This window comes from Osmerus mordax, chromosome 3, assembly GCF_038355195.1.
Source record: "Osmerus mordax isolate fOsmMor3 chromosome 3, fOsmMor3.pri, whole genome shotgun sequence".
Classification (NCBI taxonomy): Eukaryota; Metazoa; Chordata; class Actinopteri; order Osmeriformes; family Osmeridae; genus Osmerus; species Osmerus mordax.
This window is the reverse complement of record NC_090052.1, coordinates 1,461,159-1,479,209: the sequence shown is the minus strand read 5'-3', so window position 1 is coordinate 1,479,209 and position 18,051 is coordinate 1,461,159. Positions and strand designations below refer to the sequence as shown.

Sequence of the window (18,051 nt, the reverse complement as noted above, 5' to 3'; positions counted from 1 at the left end):
TAGAAAGAGGAGGGGGGGCCTGTGAGTTTGACACCATAACGGATCACAATACGGCGCTAATAGGGCTGTTGTGTCGGCAGCGCGCCGCATCGTCGCATCGTTCTTGCTTTGTTTTAAAAAGAGAAAGACCAAGCGAGCGATAACGGAAGTGAGAGGAGAGACCGGTGGGGTATTAGGGGTGAGGTGAGTCGAAAGGAGGGAGAGACAAGAGAGAGAGAGGTTTCGGGGTCCGTGCTATAACAGGAAGCCAAGCGCACGGGCCGCCCATGATCGGTCAGAAGAAGCAGATTATTGATGTCGTCTATGCGCAGCCGCCCCGCGAGCCGCCCATTACATCCATGTTGTCTACCGAATGGGATTCGGTGTCAGCAACACTGGCAGAGCGTTTCACATGTCTCATTTGTTTATTTGCGTAACGTTTGCTGGATTTATTCCGCTGGCAGTTCCGAACTTTAAATGGCTCTAGTGTGTGTAGAACGAAGGGTTTTCGGTTAGCTACCGTTATGTTTATTTTTATCAATGTTATGTAAGGACGTAGAGACGGTGCGCGGCGCCTCTTGTACCGAATTGAGGGAGTAATAATGAATAACGCGCAAGATATGTCTCCAGATTTTGTCTTGATGCGCTTGGTGTCTGCGGCCGAATATGACCGCTTGGACGAGGATAATTTGATGTCTGCCGGTGGAGTGGTTTCCGGATTCGGTAAAGCCGTCTTGGGTCATCATGGCAACAATATCAACAATGGGTTTGAATTTGATCCGAACAACCCCACAGCAGGCCCAACACACCAGGGCAATCCCTCCCCGCACTATAGTTCGCAGCTCGAGAGCCAGTTGGAGGCGCTTGATAGCGGTGTGATGCTGACTCGACCACCGGCGCCAGATGCTCCTCCGCCACCCGACTTCGCCGTGGCTCAGCGCTTTGATTTCCCGCACGGCGTGGGCCGGGGATCGCGGGCTCAGCTAATGGTGTTCCAGAACCTCCTACGGTCGAGCGACGGTATTCTGGAATGCGGCCTGGACCCGCCCGGCTTCCAGGTGAGCGACGCCGAGAAACAGGAGGCTAGCCCGGTGTGTGTCACCACCACCGGCGCCACGACCACAGGCGAACACATCACAAACTGCAGCGCCGACCTGCAACACCACAGGCTCCAGTGGCACCCGATGCTGAAGCTATCCCAGGCAGTGGCAGACGAGCTACCTTCAGTGACAGAGGGAGGGGGGCTGTGCCACCGCCACCAGCTCGTCCCAGACACCATAGACTGGCCCCCGATCCTGGACAAGACCCTGCACTTCAGCCTCCTGGACCCCCGCAGGGCGTGCCCCCCAGGGGGAGAGGGGGACCCGGTGCTGACCCTGGCCCGGAGGCTGGGCGAGCTGGGCCAGGCCTCAGACCTCCTGCTGAGGGAGGTGGGGGAGGGCCCCTGCTGCTCCTGCCACAGCCTGCTGGCCTCCGCCATGGTGCACGGGGAGGACCCCAGCGAAGCCAGCGACGCACTGCTGGTGCTGGAGGGGCTGGGGGCCGAGGATTTGGGGGCGGAGGGCTTCAAGGGGGGAGCGTCGTCGGGGGAGGAGGGGGTGGAGGGCGGGCAGGGGGCGGCGGGGGGGGTGGCCTTCTCCAGCAGCTCTCTCTCGGGGCTGATGAGGCAGGTGCAGAGGCTGACGGGGGAGGCGTGTTGCGACTCCCAGGTGTGTCACCCCCCCCTGGACACGCCGGGCTCCTCCCCCTCCTCCCCCGGGGCGCCCCGGCTACGATCAGACCCCCCCGCCGACGCCACCCAGTCCACCTCCGCATCCCCCAGCCTGGCCGACCTCCAGCCCGCCCCGGCCCCCCCGTCCGCCCCCTCCGCCCCGCTCTACACCCCCCAGTCCCAGTCCCAGCCCCAGAGCCGGGCCACCACGCCCAAGCTCGGGGTGCTGGCCGGGGCAGGGGGGCGCGCACCCTCCCCCCTGGTGGTGGAAGGGGCGGCGCGGTGCTCCGGAGAGGGCGAGGGGGAGAAGACCCCCAGGGGGAAGTCGAGGAAGGGGGGGTCTCTGAAGTTCCGTCTCAGCAAGCTGTTCAGGACCAAGAGCAGCAGCGGCTCCAGCCACCTGCTGGACAAGAGGCCGTCCCTGGCCTCCTCCACCTCGTCTGGGGGCAGCCAGGTGGACGTCTGGGGATCCTCCTGCAGCTCCACAGACCAGGACGCTGGGAGGTAAGAGAGAGGGTGTGTGTGTGCGTGTGGAGATCTAAGTGACAGCTAAGTTGCAGGCTTTACCCTGTTGTGGTGGAAGGGGGGGGGGGTCTTCAGTTGCAGTTTTAGCAGTGTGTTGCTGTTAGAGGTTAGCTAAACGTGGTTGGATGGTCTGGGGGTGAGGGCTAGCCTAGCCTGGGGCTGGGGCTAGCCTAGCCTGGGGTTAGCCTAGCCTGGGGCTGGGGGACACAGCTACACCAGGACATGACACACATAACCCTGTAACACTGTCATGTTGCTCTCTTCCTCTCTCCTTCCCTCTGTCCCTCTATATCCCTCTTCCTCTCTCTTTCTCTGTCTCTCTCTTTCTCTCTCTCCAGTAGACTGTTGCTCTCCAGGCCTCAGAGTGCCTTCTCTCCAGTTCCCTTCAGTCCAGCCTTCACTGGTAAGAGCCTGCGTTTACAGTCCTTCCATGGACAACGCTTGTTGGATGCTGAATGAGCCACTGACCTGCATGTTTGCTAACACGAGTAGACTTGTCTCTCCTTTCCACTCTGCCGTTCCTTTTCTCTGTTTCTGACATTGTGTTTCCTGCTGTTTCTGTCTGCACTTCTGTCTCCTGTCTGTCTGGTCTCTCCAGGTGAGACTGTGTCCCTGGTAGACGTGGATATTTCTCGGAGGGGGGTGAGCTCTCTTCATCCCCCGACTCCCCCGCCTCCCCCGCGGCGAAGCCTCAGCCTTCTGGGTACTTTACTCTCTCTCTCTCCTACCTCTCTCTCTCTCCTACCTCTCTCTCTCTCCTACCTCTATCTCTCTCCTACCTCTCTCTCTCTTACCTCTCTCTCCTACCTCTCTCTCTCCTACCTCTCTCTCTCCTCCCTGTCTTTCTCTCTCCTGTCTGTCTGTCTGTCTGTCTGTCCACCCGGGGTATCGTTCCGACTGCAGGAGACTGTCATCTCTCCTCCTCTTGGCTCTTCATCTCTTCCTTAAAGATACATTACAGGTGGCATGTCTGCCTTTACTTATTTCTGACAGAGATAGTGTGTTGGCAGAGGACAGGAAATGTGGGGAGAGAGAGTGGGGGGGTGACATGCGGTAAAGGGCCTGGCCTGGACGCGAATCCAGGCCAGCGCAAGGAGGCTTCAGCCGATACAGCGCCAGAGTACTACACCCTCTCTGAACACCGCGTGGTCAACAGCTACGCTACAAATAGCTAGCTCTTTCATGGTGCGAGTGGGTGGTGCTTATACTGAGAAATGACTGGGTGACCAATTCACCTCAGTTGCACGCTGTGTCAGTGAATGGATTGTGTCTTTGTTTACAGTTCTTTTTTTTCTTTTTTTTACCACCTCGGCCTGCTTGTTCAGGAGAATCTCTGGTACTGCATCACACCTTGCAGGAGGGGATAGAGAGGATGCTACAATGAACTGATTGTTTGGAACTTGGCAGAAAAAAAACTGTTGAAGTTCCAATTTTAAACTTTCAGCATGATCGTAGCGGTTGGCTCCCTCTCCAGTATCTGTATTTGGGAGACTGGCCGGCAGTGATGCGTGATAGAGGGTTATTGTCAGGCAGTAAGGTCCTGGAATCCCTAGTACAGCCCAGGGTGACAACAGAACAAACCTCGCTTTAATGGTCCCCGGTTCTAAACAGCGACTCAACGCTTGTCTGTGGTGTGTGTGTGTGAGCCTGCTGGTAGACTATCAGGAATGCAGAAGTGATCTAGTTGTGGTATTTCTTAGTAGCTCCTTCCTGTTCCTCATTACTTCTGAGCTGGTAACAGACTTACTTCCTTATTTCTCAGTTCTGGACAGCGCTGAGCGTTGCCTTCTGGCTGGTTCTCTGAACTTTGTTTTGTGTTTGAGTTGCGGGCTGGTGACACAGAAAGTGGTTACCCAACAGAGGAAACCAATATGACTGGAACATTTTGATAGCTTTAGTGATTCTATGAAGCACTGTCAACGAATAATAAGGAAGATATGCCAGAACGAAAGAGGAATCTATAGTTCACTACTGCTAGTTGCTGCTGCAGATTCAGAACGGTGATTTGTAGGTTAGGGAACCGTTTAAGGAGTTACCCACACCGAATCAAATTCAAATCAAATTTATTTGTACAACCCTTTTTTACAAGCAATCTCACAGAGGGCTTCACATACGCCCATAGAACTGCACCGAAACCAACCTAAACCCTCAAGGAAGATAGGAAAGTCAGAGGACAAACTGATTTTGGCAAAACTAAGTCCTTGTGAGGAGCAGTCGAGTGAGTGCTCCCCGCCTGCAGAGGCAGGCCTGCCCTCGTGTTGTCAGCCGGGGTTCTGAGCTGTGCTGCCCTCGTGTTGTCAGCCTGGGTTCTGAGCTGCGCTGCCCTCGTGTTGTCAGCCTGGGTTCTGAGCTGCGCTGCCCTCGTGTTGTCAGCCGGGGTTCTGAGCTGCGCTGCCCTCGTGTTGTCAGCCTGGGTTCTGAGCTGCGCTGCCCTCGTGTTGTCAGCCGGGGTTCTGAGCTGCGCTGCCCTCGTGTTGTCAGCCTGGGTTCTGAGCTGCGCTGCCCTCGTGTTGTCAGCCGGGGTTCTGAGCTGTGCTGCCCTCGTGTTGTCAGCCTCGGTTCTGAGCTGCGCTGCCCTCGTGTTGTCAGCCTGGGTTCTGAGCTGCGCTGCCCTCGTGTTGTCAGCCGGGGTTCTGAGCTGCGCTGCCCTCGTGTTGTCAGCCTGGGTTCTGAGCTGCGCTGCCCTCGTGTTGACAGCCTGGGTTCTGAGCTGCGCTGCCCTCGTGTTGTCAGCCTGGGTTCTGAGCTGCGCTGCCCTTGTGTTGTCAGCCTCGGTTCTGAGCTGCGCTGCCCTCGTGTTGTCAGCCTGGGTTCTGAGCTGCGCTGCCCTCGTGTTGTCAGCCTCGGTTCTGAGCTGTGCTGCCCTCGTGTTGTCAGCCTCGGTTCTGAGCTGTGCTGTCGTTCCAGACGACTTTGGAGGTCCGGTGCAACCTGGCCCTTTCCTGGAGCGCAGCGTGGGGGCGTCCATGCAGTCCCTCCCCCCTCGGCCTCTGCTGCCCTCCCTGAGCACCATCCAGCACAGCCTCAGCCTCAACGGTAAGCCCTGTCTCACACCCAGCCTCTCTCCTGTCTCACACCCAGCCTTTCTCTCCTGTCTCACACCCAGCCTTTCTCTCCTGTCTCACACCCAGCCTTTCTCTCCTGTCTCACACCCAGCCTCTCTCCTGTCTCACACCCAGCCTCTCTCTCCTGTCTCACACCCAGCCTCTCTCTCCTGTCTCACACCCAGCCTCTCTCTCCTGTCTCACACCCAGTCTCTCTCTCCTGTCTCACACCCAGCCTCTCTCTCCTGTCTCACACCCAGCCTTTCTCTCCTGTCTCACACCCAGCCTCTCTCTCCTGTCTCACACCCAGCCTCTCTCTCCTGTCTCACACCCAGCCTCTCTCTCCTGTCTCACACCCAGCCTTTCTCTCCTGTCTCACACCCAGCCTCTCTCTCCTGTCTCACACCCAGCCTCTCTCTCCTGTCTCACACCCAGCCTTTCTCTCCTGTCTCACACCCAGCCTCTCTCTCCTGTCTCACACCCAGCCTCTCTCTCCTGTCTCACACCCAGCCTCTCTCTCCCGTCACTGCCCCAACACCGCCCACCCACACCAGCTAAGAACTAGCTTTTCGGTGGCGTTGCTTTTTAAAGCGGTACGGGTCAAGCATGGGGACACTTGAAAGTAACACCTTGAAGTTTTAACGACTGTGTAGTTAGAGACTCACTTCACGCTGGTAAACTGAAACTGTGCAGTGTTGACACCCCACCTGCTCACTGTCCCTGACGACCACAGCATGTTTTAAAGAGTGCTCCAGAACCTCTGTCATAGTGAGGGTTTCACTCTCTATCAGTGTGATGTCAGAGCGTCTGAAATGTAACCGCGGTGACCTGGTTAAACAAGTCACAAGGCACTGCAGACGTGACCCATCGTGGAGCGACTGCAGATGTGGGAACGGTGATGTGTTTGGAGGGGGCTGTGAGGGACTGAGGGTGGAGATGTTTGTGGTGAGGTGGAGTATTGGGACGAGGGTGACATCGATCTGTGAACTGCAGCTTGTTGAAAACTCGTATTGTCTGGTTCAGGCCGATGCCCGAGAAAGCTCATTTGATTTTCTAATAGAAACAATTCATCATGCGTAACACAATGCAAATTGATGCTCCCCATCTTCTCTCTAAAGTTGATATGAACGACCCCCTGTTCTCCTTTGTCACAAAGTTACAGTTATGATTGGGATTAATGAGGTTTCTATGCTGGTATCTGGATCGTCCCAAGTCCCTTACACAGCCTGGATTGTTTTGCAACACAATGAGTTGAATAGGCAGACTGGAGTAAGTACTGTGGTTTGGTTTGTTTCGATCACTTTTCTCTTTTACTTGTCAGTGTTTTTGCTGCGCTGGGTTTGGTTCACGCCAGGTCATGTGTGTATGAGATCAGCCAGGCCACAGTTGTGACAGGACGGAGACCGTCCAGGTGGGGAAATGTGTCAATGAACAAGGAACCAGAGATAAATGACAGGTTCTGTGAGTGGGATTCCTGTGTGTGTGTGTGTGTGTTAACTCCTGTGTGTGTCTGTATGTGTGTTAACTCCCATTGGTGTGTGTGTGTGTTCCAGATACGTTCCTGAGGGGGCTCCCCAGGCCGGTGCCCCTGCCGGGGGCTGGGCCCCCCTCCTCCAGGCTCCACCAGCGGCCCACGCTGTGCCCCCTCAGCCGGCCAGACGCCAGCAGTTTCACCACCAGCCTGAGGGAGCTGGAGAAGGTACCACTCACACACACATACTCTCACACACACACACACACACACACACACTCTCTCACACACACACACACACACTCCAGACACTGTGATCCAGACACATTCACAACGAGTCCTGTTTGTATCCTGTGTTTGTTTTGTTCTACCTGGTGACGTGTGTGTGTGTGTGTGTGTGTGTGTGTGTTGCAGTGTGGCTGGTACTGGGGCCCTATGAACTGGGAGGATGCTGAGATGAAGCTGAAGGGCAGGCCGGACGGGTCCTTCCTGGTTAGAGACAGTTCAGACCCACGCTACATCCTCAGCCTCAGCTTCAGGTCCCAGGGGGTGACACACCACACCCGCATGGAGCACTACCGAGGTGAGACACACACACACCACACACACACCACACCCGCATGGAGCACTACCGAGGTGAGACACACACACACCACACACACACCACACCCGCATGGAGCACTACCGAGGTGAGACACACACACACCACACACACACACCACACCCGCATGGAGCACTACCGAGGTGAGACACACACACACCACACACACACCACACCCGCATGGAGCACTACCGAGGTGAGACACACACACACACCACACCCGCATGGAGCACTACCGAGGTGAGACACACACACACCACACACACCACACACACACACACACACACACCACACCCGCATGGAACACTACCGAGGTGAGACACACACACACACACACCACACACACACACCACACCCGCATGGAGCACTACCAAGGTGAGACACCACACACACACCACACCCGCATGGAGCACTACCGAGGTGAGACACACACCACACACACACACACACACCACACACACACACACCACACCCGCATGGAGCACTACCGAGGTGAGACACACACGCACACACCACACACGCATGGAGCACTACCGAGGTGAGACACACACACACCACACACACACACACACACACACCACACACACACACCACACCCGCATGGAGCACTACCGAGGTGAGACACACACACCACACACACACCACACACACAACCAACTTCCATTTTGGTTTCTCCATGTCATCTCCTCCTGGGGAAGTTTCCTTATTGTTGTTTCTCTCTCTCTCTGTCTCTCTCCGTCTCTGTCTCTCTCTGTCTCTCTCTCTCTCTCTCTCTCTCCGTCTCTCTGTCTGACTGGCAGGTACCTTCAGTTTGTGGTGTCACCCTAAGTTTGAGGACCGTTGTCACTCTGTGGTGGAGTTTATCGAGCGTGCCATCATGCACTCCAAGAACGGGAAGTTTCTTTACTTCCTGCGGTCACGAGTACCTGGTGAGAACAACTTCAAGGGACCATCTCATCACACTAGCACACCTATACTGGACCATCTCATCACACTAGCACACCTATACTGGACCATCTCATCACACTAGCACACCTATACTGGACCATCTCAAAATACTAGCACAGAGGCTGATCAGTTCTTTTATAACCGTGTGTCTGTGTGCATATGAATATGCTGTGTGTGTGTGTGTGTGTGTGTCCCAGGCCTGCCCCCCACCCCGGTGCAGCTCCTCTACCCTGTGTCTCGGTTCAGCAGCGTCAAGTCTCTGCAGCACCTCTGTCGCTTCTGCATCCGCCAGCAGATCAGGATCGACCACATCCAGGAGCTTCCTCTGCCCACGTACGCTCCTGCACAACACCTGCACCACACCTGCACAACACCTGCACCACGCCTGCACTATACCTGCAGAACATCCACCACACCTGCAGAACATCCACCACACCTGCAGAACATCTACCACACCTGCAGAACATCCACCACACCTGCAGAACATCCACCACACCTGCAGAACATCCACCACATTTGCAGAACATCTACCACACCGGCAGAACATCTACCACACCTGCAGAACATCTACCACACCTGCAGAACATCCACCACATCTGCAGAACATCTACCACACCTGCAGAACATCTACCACACCTGCATAACATCCACCACATCTGCAGAACATCTACCACACCTGCAGAACATCTACCACATCTGCAGAACATCCATCACACCTGCAGAACATCCACCACACCTGCAGAACATCCACCACACCTGCTGAACATCCACCACACCTGCAGAACATCCACCACACCTGCAGAACATCCACCACACCTGCAGAACATCCACCACTCCTGCAGAACATCCACCTCACCTGCAGAACATCCACCACACCTGCAGAACATCCACCACACCTGCAGAACATCTACCACACCTGCAGAACATCCACCACACCTGCAGAACATCCACCACACCTGCAGAACATCCACCACACCTGCTGAACACCTGCACCACCTGCAGAACATCTGCACCACACCTACACCACACCCACACCTCATTGTGTCTCCCCCCAGGCCTCTCATCATCTACCTGAGGAAGTTCTACTACTACGACCCCGAGGAGGAGATGTACCTGTCAATCAAGGACACGGGGCGGGGCCACACCACTCAGGAGGGGGTGGAGTCTCAGACGTAGTGCTCCAATATCATTGGTTGAAGTGAGTTTATCAATTACAGCTGTCCTCTTCTGCCTAAGGCCTTAATCTAGAAGTCTGTCATGGAGGAAAACTCAATATTTACCACCTTCAATATCATCACCATGTTGAGAGTGCATATAGTTTCCCGTGTTCACCATATTTAAAAGGGTTGTTGTTTTCAGTTTTATTAAATAGGTGGAAAGTTGACCGGTGGACTGAAGGCGACTGTGATTGGATACAGTCTTGCATCACGTGATAGACTGCAACCAATCAGAGCTCTCCATTGGCGCTGTATCCAGGCAGCTTTGGCAGTGGTTTCAGATGATCCACCTATCCTGGCTCTCTGCTCGTCGCACAGAGAGAGGAGGAGGGGAGGGGATGAGGAGCCCTGCCTGGCTGATGATGTCATCACTAAGCGCCGCCGGGACAACAACTAGAGGTTACTAGCCCTCGTCCTCAGCCCGGACTAGACTTTTAATGCAACGCTGTCAAAACAGAACTTCACACTGGGAACTTTTACTGATTTAGGACGGTGCGAGGAGCCCTGTTGACTGGGTAACCCTGAACTCCTGACTGTCGGAGGTGAACTTTTGATTCCGATTCATGTTCGGGATGCCATAATGCACTGGTTTTGTGTTTGTGCTCTGAAACGGCGTGACTGGAGAGAGCAGCTGCCTGAGGTTTGGAGAGTAGACTGCTGTCTCACAGTTCTGGCCCAGCCTTGGCCGGCAGACTAGGACTGGGAGACCAGGACTGGGAGACCAGGACTGGGAGACCAGGGCTGGGATACCAGGACTGGGAGACCAGGACTGGGATACCAGGACTGGCAGACCAGGACTGGGAGACCAGGACTGGGAGACCAGGACTGGGAGACCAGGGCTGGGAGACCAGGGCTGGGAGACCAGGACTGGGATACCAGGGCTGGGATACCAGGGCTGGGAGACCAGGGCTGGGAGACCAGGACTGGGAGACCAGGACTGGGAGACCAGGACTGGGAGACCAGGACTGGGAGACCAGGACTGGGAGACCAGGGAGACATGGGACTTTTACTTTCCTTCTTTAACTGTTTGGTTGCTCTCAGTTTGACCTGCATCTTAGGACTGGCTGTAGGGTCTGCGCTAACAAGCGTGTGTGTGTGTGTGCATGTGCGTGTGTGTGTGTGTGTGTGTGTGTGTGTGTGCATGTGCGTGTGTGTCGGCTGCCTGGGTGTATGTGTAAATACTGTATGTTGGAGTTACTGGTCGCTGGCCAGTTTTCAGGTGGTGTAGCATCCCTGCTGACTCTGGAGCAGAACTGGAATTCTCTTGCTATACTGTCGTTGGACCCTCGTGTTACCAGAGTAAATTATAATAAAACTGTGGATGGAAATAAAACAATGAGACTTTGTCTTTCTTTGACAGTGTCAGTGGCCCCTGGTAATGTCAGAAACTGAACACTAGAGGGCAGAAGATCTCAGGACCTAAGAGTCAGCTTCGCGTCCAGAGAGTTGTACTAAAAGCCTCTTTAGTGTGGGTGTGGGCGAGAGAGGGAAGGAGAGAGGATGTGTAGAGAGGTGAGAGGAGGAAGTGAGAAGGGAGACAATCGGATTAGTGCGTGATGAGAGTCCTCCAGCCATGCCTTCGGGGAGCGCGCACACACACACACACACTAACATCAGAGCAGCAGATTTATGGTCATGTGTTACGGTGAGCCCAGATTTGACACAGAAAGGGAGCAGAGAGAGGGGGGAGAGAGAGAGGAGAGACCTACAGATAGAGGGGGAAAGAGAGAGGGGAGAGAGAGAGAGGAGAGACCTACAGATAGAGGGGGAAAGAGAGAAGGGGGGAGAGAGGGGAGATAAATGGGCTGTCTGGCCAGACTCCTCCCCCCTTTGCTTTCTAATAGATCTGAGAGGATTTAATAGATCCATGATGATGCCATGGTAACGTTCATATCCAGCCTTCTCCTTCACACCTATCCAGCCCTCTCAGATCGCCTCTTGCTTTCTCCTCATATAGTTGTTCCCCCCTCTCCCCCTCCCTCTCTCCCCGCTCCCTTTCCCCCTCCCTCTCTCCCCCTGCCTCCCTCTCTCCCCCTTCCTCTGCCCCTCCTCTCTCCCTACCTCTATTACCCCTCCCTCCCCCCTATTATCCTCTCCCCCCCTCTCCCCCTCCCTCCCTCTCTCCCCCTCCCTCCCCCCCCCCCCCTCCCTCCCTCTCCCCCTCCCTCCCTCCCTCTCTCCCCCTCCCTCCCTCCCCCCCTCCCTCCCTCCCTCATTCCCTCCCCCCCCTCCCTCCCTCCCTCCCTCCCCCCCTCCTTCCTTTCCCCCCTCCCTCCCTCATTCCCTCCCCCCCCCCTCCCTCCCTCCCCTCCTCCCCCCCTCCCCCCCTCCCTCCCCCCCTCCCTCCCTCCCTCATTCCCTCCCCCTCCCTCCCTCCCTCCTCAGCTGAGTGTCCCAGGCGTGCAGAGGCACCCCACTCCCCCAGAGTGAGCCTGGTAATCAGCTGAGTGCTGCTGCCTGAGCTTCTGTGCTCCCTCCCTCTCTCCCCTCCCCCTCCTCTCCTCCCTCCAGGCTTTTACTGCCTCCCCCCTCCTCCTCCCCCGGGCTGAATCACCTGAAGCTGACTACAGGATCGGTGGTCATGTGACCGACGTGACCTGTGATTACTCCAGACAGGCCTCCTGTTCCTCCCTGTTCCCTAATTTAGCTCATCTTCCCTCCTCCTCTCTCCTCCTCCTCCTCCCCCTGTCATCCTCCCTCCTCCCTCTCTGTCTTTTTATCTCCCGGCCTCTCTCTCTCCTGCCCCTCCCTGTTCTGCTTCCTCCCTCTCTCTGCCTCCTCCCCCTCCTCCTGTCTTTCTCTGCTGTCCTTGGTGCTTCTGGCAGCCAGTTCTGGGCTGTAGAGCAGGGAGGAGAGAGGGAGAGAGAGAGAGAGAGAGAGAGCGCAGTGGAGTGCAGTATTCTGCAGAGCAGCGGGGAGCAGCCTAGCCCCGCCACCTCCTGAGCAGAGGACCAGTAAACACGACTGGCTGTTTTAGCTGTGGAGGAGCAGAACTACGGCTCCAGACACCTAGCCTAGCGTCGCCCCGGGAGCAGCTCACTGTTCTCTGGCTCGGCCTCTCCTGCTGCATCCTGGGAGACGCAGTCCTTCTGCTGGGAAGAGACCAGGGCGATGCCAGCCCCCGTCTGAGTGCCTGTGGAGAAGGAATCCGATATATTAGAGGTGAGCTACAGGGACATCTGTCTGCCTGTATGTCACTGTGCCTGTCTGTCTGTCAATGTGCCTGTCTGTTTGTCTGTCTGTCAATGTGCCTGTCTGTTTGTCTGTCTACCTGTCACTGTGCCTGTCTGTCTGTCTGTCTGTCTGTCACTGTGCCTGTCTTTCACTGTGCCTGTCTGTCTGCCTGCCTGTCACTGTGCCTGTCTGTCGGTCTGTCTGTCTGGTAACATCTCTGTTCACTTCCGATGTGCTCCAGCTCTCTCCGATCAAACAGTTTTTAGGTGAAAAGGAGATCTTACTTTTTATGTGACCCAAGTTGTGGAACATCCTCCTAATCCATGTGCCCCCACCATCGCATGTAGTGAATCAAGACCGGAAACCCATTTGTTTTCTAGGTCTGCTCACGTGAGACAGTGTTGCTGTTTGTACATGTCCTGTTCTCTTTACTTTCACTGTGGAAAGAGCTTCGGTCAGTCGTAGGTTGTCTTGAACTGGGCTGCACAAACACACTGACTTGACTTCTTACTGTGACACTAAGACTCTCCTGTTACACCTGAGACTGTTTCTCTCACACACAACTTCTCTCTCTCTCCTCCTTCCCTCCTCTAACCCTCCATCTCTCTCTCTCCTCCTTCCCTCCTCTAACCCTCCATCTCTCTCTCCTCCTTCCCTCCTCTAACCCTCCATCTCTCTCTCCTCCTTCCCTCCTCTAACCCTCCATCTCTCTCTCCTCCTTCCCTCCTCTAACCCTCCATCTCTCTCTCCTCCTTCCCTCCTCTAGCCCTCCATCTCTCTCTCCTCCTTCCCTCCTCTAACCCTCCATCTCTCCTCCTTTCCTACTCTAGCCCTCCGTCTCTTTCTCTCCTCCTCTCCTTCTCCATCTCAGTCTTTCTCTTTCCACCTCTCTCTCTCTAGCTAGTTTCTTCTTCTGCCAGTGCTGTTTTTTGTAGGAAATAACCATTTTTTTGAAAATAGCTTTGTTTAGTCTCGTTGTTTTGCTTGAGTATCAGACTTGTGTGTCCCGGTCTTATATCGGTGTGTGTGTGTGTGTAAGACCATTCTCACCCTGACTGTGTGCCTGACTGCTGACTGACCCCAGCAGTGTCTGGTCCTGTCTGGTCTCCTGTCACTGGTCATTAGGGGCCAAGACACCGCTGTCTTACAGCACACATCCTCCCTCCCTCCCACCCCTCCCTCCACCCTCTCACCCCTCCCACCCCTCCCCTCCCTCCTCCCTCCTTCCCACCCCTCTTACCCCTCCCTCTCAACCCTTCCACCCCTCCCACCCCTCCCCTCCCTCCCTTCCTCCCACCCCTCCCTCCCACCGGAAGATGAGCTGTCATAACTTCTTTCTCCTGCCTCCTTCTCCCCTTGTCCTTCTCCTCCTCTCTCCATCTGTTCCTCTCTTTCTTTCATTGCTCTCTGATTCTCTGATTGTGTCTCTGTGTGTGTTTGGTGTGTAGGTGTAGCGGGGGGGGGGCAGCACAGTGTGTGTGTGTGTGTGTGTGTTGGTTGTGTGTGTTGGGATCGTTCCCTGGAGACACACACAGTGTATTACCTCTGAGCTCGTTTTCTCCCAGACGGATTTTATGCCCTCATAATTCATCCATGGTGAGGTGCTCTCTGCGCTGGAACGCTGGATTGTGTGTGTGTGTGTGTGCACATATGTGTGTATGACATGGGTGGTGGGGAAGGTTTGCATCTTCATGGTTCACAGGTAGATTTGCAGGCTTAGCGTCTGGGTTGTGAGAAGGGAGGGATGTGAGAACTAGCTACTCTACAACACGCCTTGTTGATCTGATCCGCTTGCACTGGAGCTGTTCCATCCACACTCTGATAGCTGTGATTATGACACAGATGATGTTAACCCATGATGACTCATCCACTTCCTCCAGGTTATCCTTCATGTTGCGTTGTGGGGACTCATCTCCTCTAGTGCTCAGCACACACACTGGAAAATAACGATTTCACTCAAGCTTCAAAATATATCTGCTCTCCATCTGTTTACTACCCCCCCACACACACCACACACACACACACAGTGCTGCCCCCTGCCCCCAGCTACACACACACACACACACAGTGCTGCCCCCCGCCCCCAGCTACACACACACACACAGTGCGGTAGGTAAGGTGTGTCCAGGGTCTGCAGGCAGCAGATGGCCTTTCCCTTCTGGGCTGCCAGCCCTCCTCCCTCTCTCTCCTCCCTCCCTCTCTCTCCTCCCTCCCTCTCTCTCCTCCCTCTCTCTCTCCTCCCTCTCTCTTCCTCCCTCCCTCTCTCTCCTCCCTCTCTCTCTCCTCCCTCTCTCTCTCTCCTCCCTCCCTCTCTCTCCTCCCTCTCTCTCCTCCCTCCCTCTCTCTCCTCCCTCTCTCTCTCCTCCCTCCCTCTCTCTCCTCCCTCCCTCTCTCTCCTCCCTCCCTCCCTCCCTCCTCTCTCTTCCCTCTCTCTCTCCTCCCTCCCTCTCTCTCCTCCCTCCCTCTCTCTCCTCCCTCCCTCCCTCCCTCCCTCCTCTCTCTTCCCTCCTCTCTCCTCCCTCCCTCTCTCTCCTCCTCCCTCTCTCTCCTCCCTCTCTCCTCCCTCCTCTCTCCTCCCTCCCTCTCTCTCCTCCCTCCTCTCTCTCTCCCTTCCTCCCTCCCTCCCTCCTCTCTCTTCCCTCCTCTCTCCTCCCTCTCTCTCCTCCCTCCTTTCTCCTCCCTCCCTCCCTCCCTTCCTCCCTCCCTCCCTACCTCCCTCTCTCTCCTCCCTCCCTCTCTCTCTCCTCCCTCCTTTCTCTCTCCCTCCCTTCCTCCCTCCTCTCTCCCCAGCTCTGTATTCTCCTCTATGGGTATGTTGATTCGGTCTCCTGCAGAGAAGTGGGTCAGCAGAGTGATGATCAGCTGAGTGCTGGCTGTTCCTCTCCCTCGTGACAACGCCACAGGCCTGCTGCTGCCTGGAGTGTGTGTGTGTTTGTAGATGGAGGTATGTGTGTGTGTGTGAGCTTGTAGATGGAGGTATGTGTGTGTTTGTAGATGGAGGTGTGAGTGTGTGTGTGTTTGTAGATGGAGGTGTGTGTGTGAGTGTGCTTGTAGATGGAGGTATGTGTGTGTGTGTGCTTGTAGATGGAGGTGTGCGTGTGTGTGTGTGTGTGTGTGTGGGGGCAGACCTGGTTTTCCAATGAATTCTTACTGTACTTCCTGGTTCTCTCAGGGAGGAGGGGCTTAGAGACCAGAGCTGCACCAGGGGGAGGAGCCATGTCTGCCACACAGCTGGAGGACACGGAGGATGTGTTTGGTGAGTTTCTCCTCTTTCTCTACCTGTCTTTCTCTCTCTCTCTCTACTCTCTCTACCTCTCTCTCTCTACCTCTCTCTCTCTACCTCTCTCTACATCTCTCTCTCTCTTTCTCTCTCTACCTCTCTCTACCTGTCTTTCTCTCTCTCTCTCTACCTCTCTCTACCTCTCTCTCTCTACCTCTCTCTACATCTCTCTCTCTTTCTCTCTCTACTTCTCTCTCTCTACCTCTCTCTCTCTACCTCTCTCTCTCTACCTCTCTCTCTCTACATCTCTCTCTCTACCTCTCTCTCTCTACCTCTTTCTCTCTACATCTCTCTCGACCTCTCTCTCTCTACCTCTCTCTCTACCTCTCTCTACATCTCTCTCTCTTTCTCTCTCTACCTCTCTCTCTCTACCTCTCTCTCTCTACCTCTCTCTCTACATCTCTCTCTACCTCTCTCTCTCTACCTCTTTCTCTCTACATCTCTCTCTACCTCTCTCTCTCTACATCTCTCTCTACCTCTCTCTCTCTACATCTCTCTCTACCTCTCTCTCTCTACCTCTCTCTCTCTACATCTCTCTCTACCTCTCTCTCTCTACATCTCTCTGTATTTCTCTGTCTACTGCTCTCTCCTTTTCAGTTTTTCTCCTCAGTCTTGTGGAAACTCTTTCACACGTATGTGATGAACAGACACAGTGCACAAGGGTGAGCAGGACACACACACTCAAAGGTGAAGATGTATTTTTGACAGCTGTGTGTACTGCTGGCTTGGTGTACTCACAACTGCAGCTGACAGGTCACACACCACTCTCTCTCACACATACACACAGCAGGTATGTCGGACGAGGAATCAAGGGCAGGTGACTTATCTGTCTCTCTTTCGGGGTGGAGGAAACCCTGTAACCAGGCAGGAGGTGAGTTCTATAAATACAACACCATGCTTGTGGGGGTGAGTCTCTACTAACCTGGGAGAGGGAGAGAGGTTGAGAGAGAGAAAGTTAGAGAGAGAGAGAGAGAGAGAGAGAGAGGGAGAGGAGAGAGAGAGAGAGAGAGAGAGAGAGAGAGAGAGAGAGAGAGAGAGAGAGAGAGAGGAGAGGGAGAGAGAGATGGAGAGAGAGATGGAGAGAGAGAGAGAGAGAGAGAGAGAGAGAGAGAGAGAGAGAGAGAGAGAGAGAGAGAGAGAGAGAGAGAGAGAGAGAGAGAGAGAGAGAGGATCTCAGCTCACTGGTGAGTCAGCTGTTTCCCCCTGGTGGTGTCAAGTCCAGCTGCCTCATTCCTGAATGTGCACACTTCTGCACACTCACCTTCTATTGTGTGTGTGAGTCGTATTGTGTGTGTGTGTCGTGGTGTATGTGTGTGTGTGTGTGTGTGAGACAGAGAGAGAGGAGAGAGAGAGAGAGAGAGAGAGAGAGACAGAGAGACAGAGAGACAGAGAGACAGAGAGACAGAGAGAGAGAGAGAGAGAGAGAGAGAGAGAGAGAGAGAGAGAGAGAGAGAGAGAGAGAGAGAGAGAGAGAGAGAGAGACTTCAGGTCAGTACGTTGTTCCAAAAACATCTAGTTACTTCTACATTTTAAAAGATGTTGGACACACGTACAAACCTGTGAGGTTCTTTTATCCAGTAAGATCTGACACTACCCCACCCCCTAGTTCCCTGCTCTACCTACCCATCCCCCCATCCTCCCCTCCTCTCCTCCTCTTCTCCTCTCTTCCTTCCCTCCTCTCCTCCTCTCTGCCCTCTCCTCTTCCACACTGACAGACCCACACCACCCCCATCCCCCCCATCCTCAAAAAAAAGACTAAATCCTCTCCTCCTCTCCTCCTCACCTCACCTCCTCTCCTCCTCCCCTCCTCTCTGCCCCTCTCCTCTTCCACACTGACAGACCACACACCCCCATCCCCCCATCCTCTCCTCCTCACCTCCTCTCCTCCTCCCCCTCCTCTCTGCCCCTCTCCTCTTCCACACTGACAGACCACACACCCCTACCCTCTCCTCCTCTCCTCCTCTCCTCCTCACCTCCTCTCCTCCTCCCCCTCCTCCTCTGCCCCTCTCCTCTTCCACACCCCTACCCTCTCCTCCAGGTCCACAGGGACAGAGAGGATTGTGGTCCCTGCACTGGCCTGCTTTACTGCGGGGAGGCCTGT

General features: G+C 55.1%; 2 protein-coding genes across 2 annotated transcripts in view; both read left to right on the top strand.

Annotated features, from left to right (window-relative positions):
- Positions 1 to 476: 476 nt before the first annotated feature.
- On the top strand, positions 477 to 10,823 carry LOC136938708 (suppressor of cytokine signaling 7-like). Its single transcript, XM_067231721.1, has 10 exons — positions 477 to 2,194; positions 2,554 to 2,618; positions 2,814 to 2,918; positions 5,123 to 5,251; positions 6,813 to 6,958; positions 7,145 to 7,313; positions 8,132 to 8,260; positions 8,477 to 8,612; positions 9,335 to 9,477; positions 9,639 to 10,823. Exons 1-9 carry the CDS (start codon positions 582 to 584, stop codon positions 9,453 to 9,455), a joined length of 2,613 nt encoding a protein of 870 aa, XP_067087822.1. The 5' UTR covers positions 477 to 581; the 3' UTR covers positions 9,456 to 9,477; positions 9,639 to 10,823.
- A 1,700-nt stretch (positions 10,824 to 12,523) lies between these two features.
- samd14 (sterile alpha motif domain containing 14) overlaps positions 12,524 to 18,051 on the top strand; it is a 16,529-nt gene continuing 11,001 nt past the window's right edge. The window contains exons 1-2 of the mRNA XM_067232091.1: positions 12,524 to 12,658; positions 15,843 to 15,926. Of these exons, the coding sequence (XP_067088192.1) occupies positions 15,887 to 15,926 (40 nt within the window). The 5' untranslated portion in view covers positions 12,524 to 12,658; positions 15,843 to 15,886. The remainder of the gene's footprint in view (positions 12,659 to 15,842; positions 15,927 to 18,051) is intronic.

Coding starts and splice junctions, on each gene's coding strand:
- LOC136938708 (XM_067231721.1), top strand. CDS start 582: ATGAATAACGCGCAAGATATGTCTCCAGATTTTGTCTTGATGCGCTTG. Junction 2,195..2,553: donor ACAGACCAGGACGCTGGGAG/GTAAGAGAGAGG, acceptor CTCTCTCTCCAG/TAGACTGTTGCTCTCCAGGC. Junction 2,919..5,122: donor GCGAAGCCTCAGCCTTCTGG/GTACTTTACTCT, acceptor CTGTCGTTCCAG/ACGACTTTGGAGGTCCGGTG.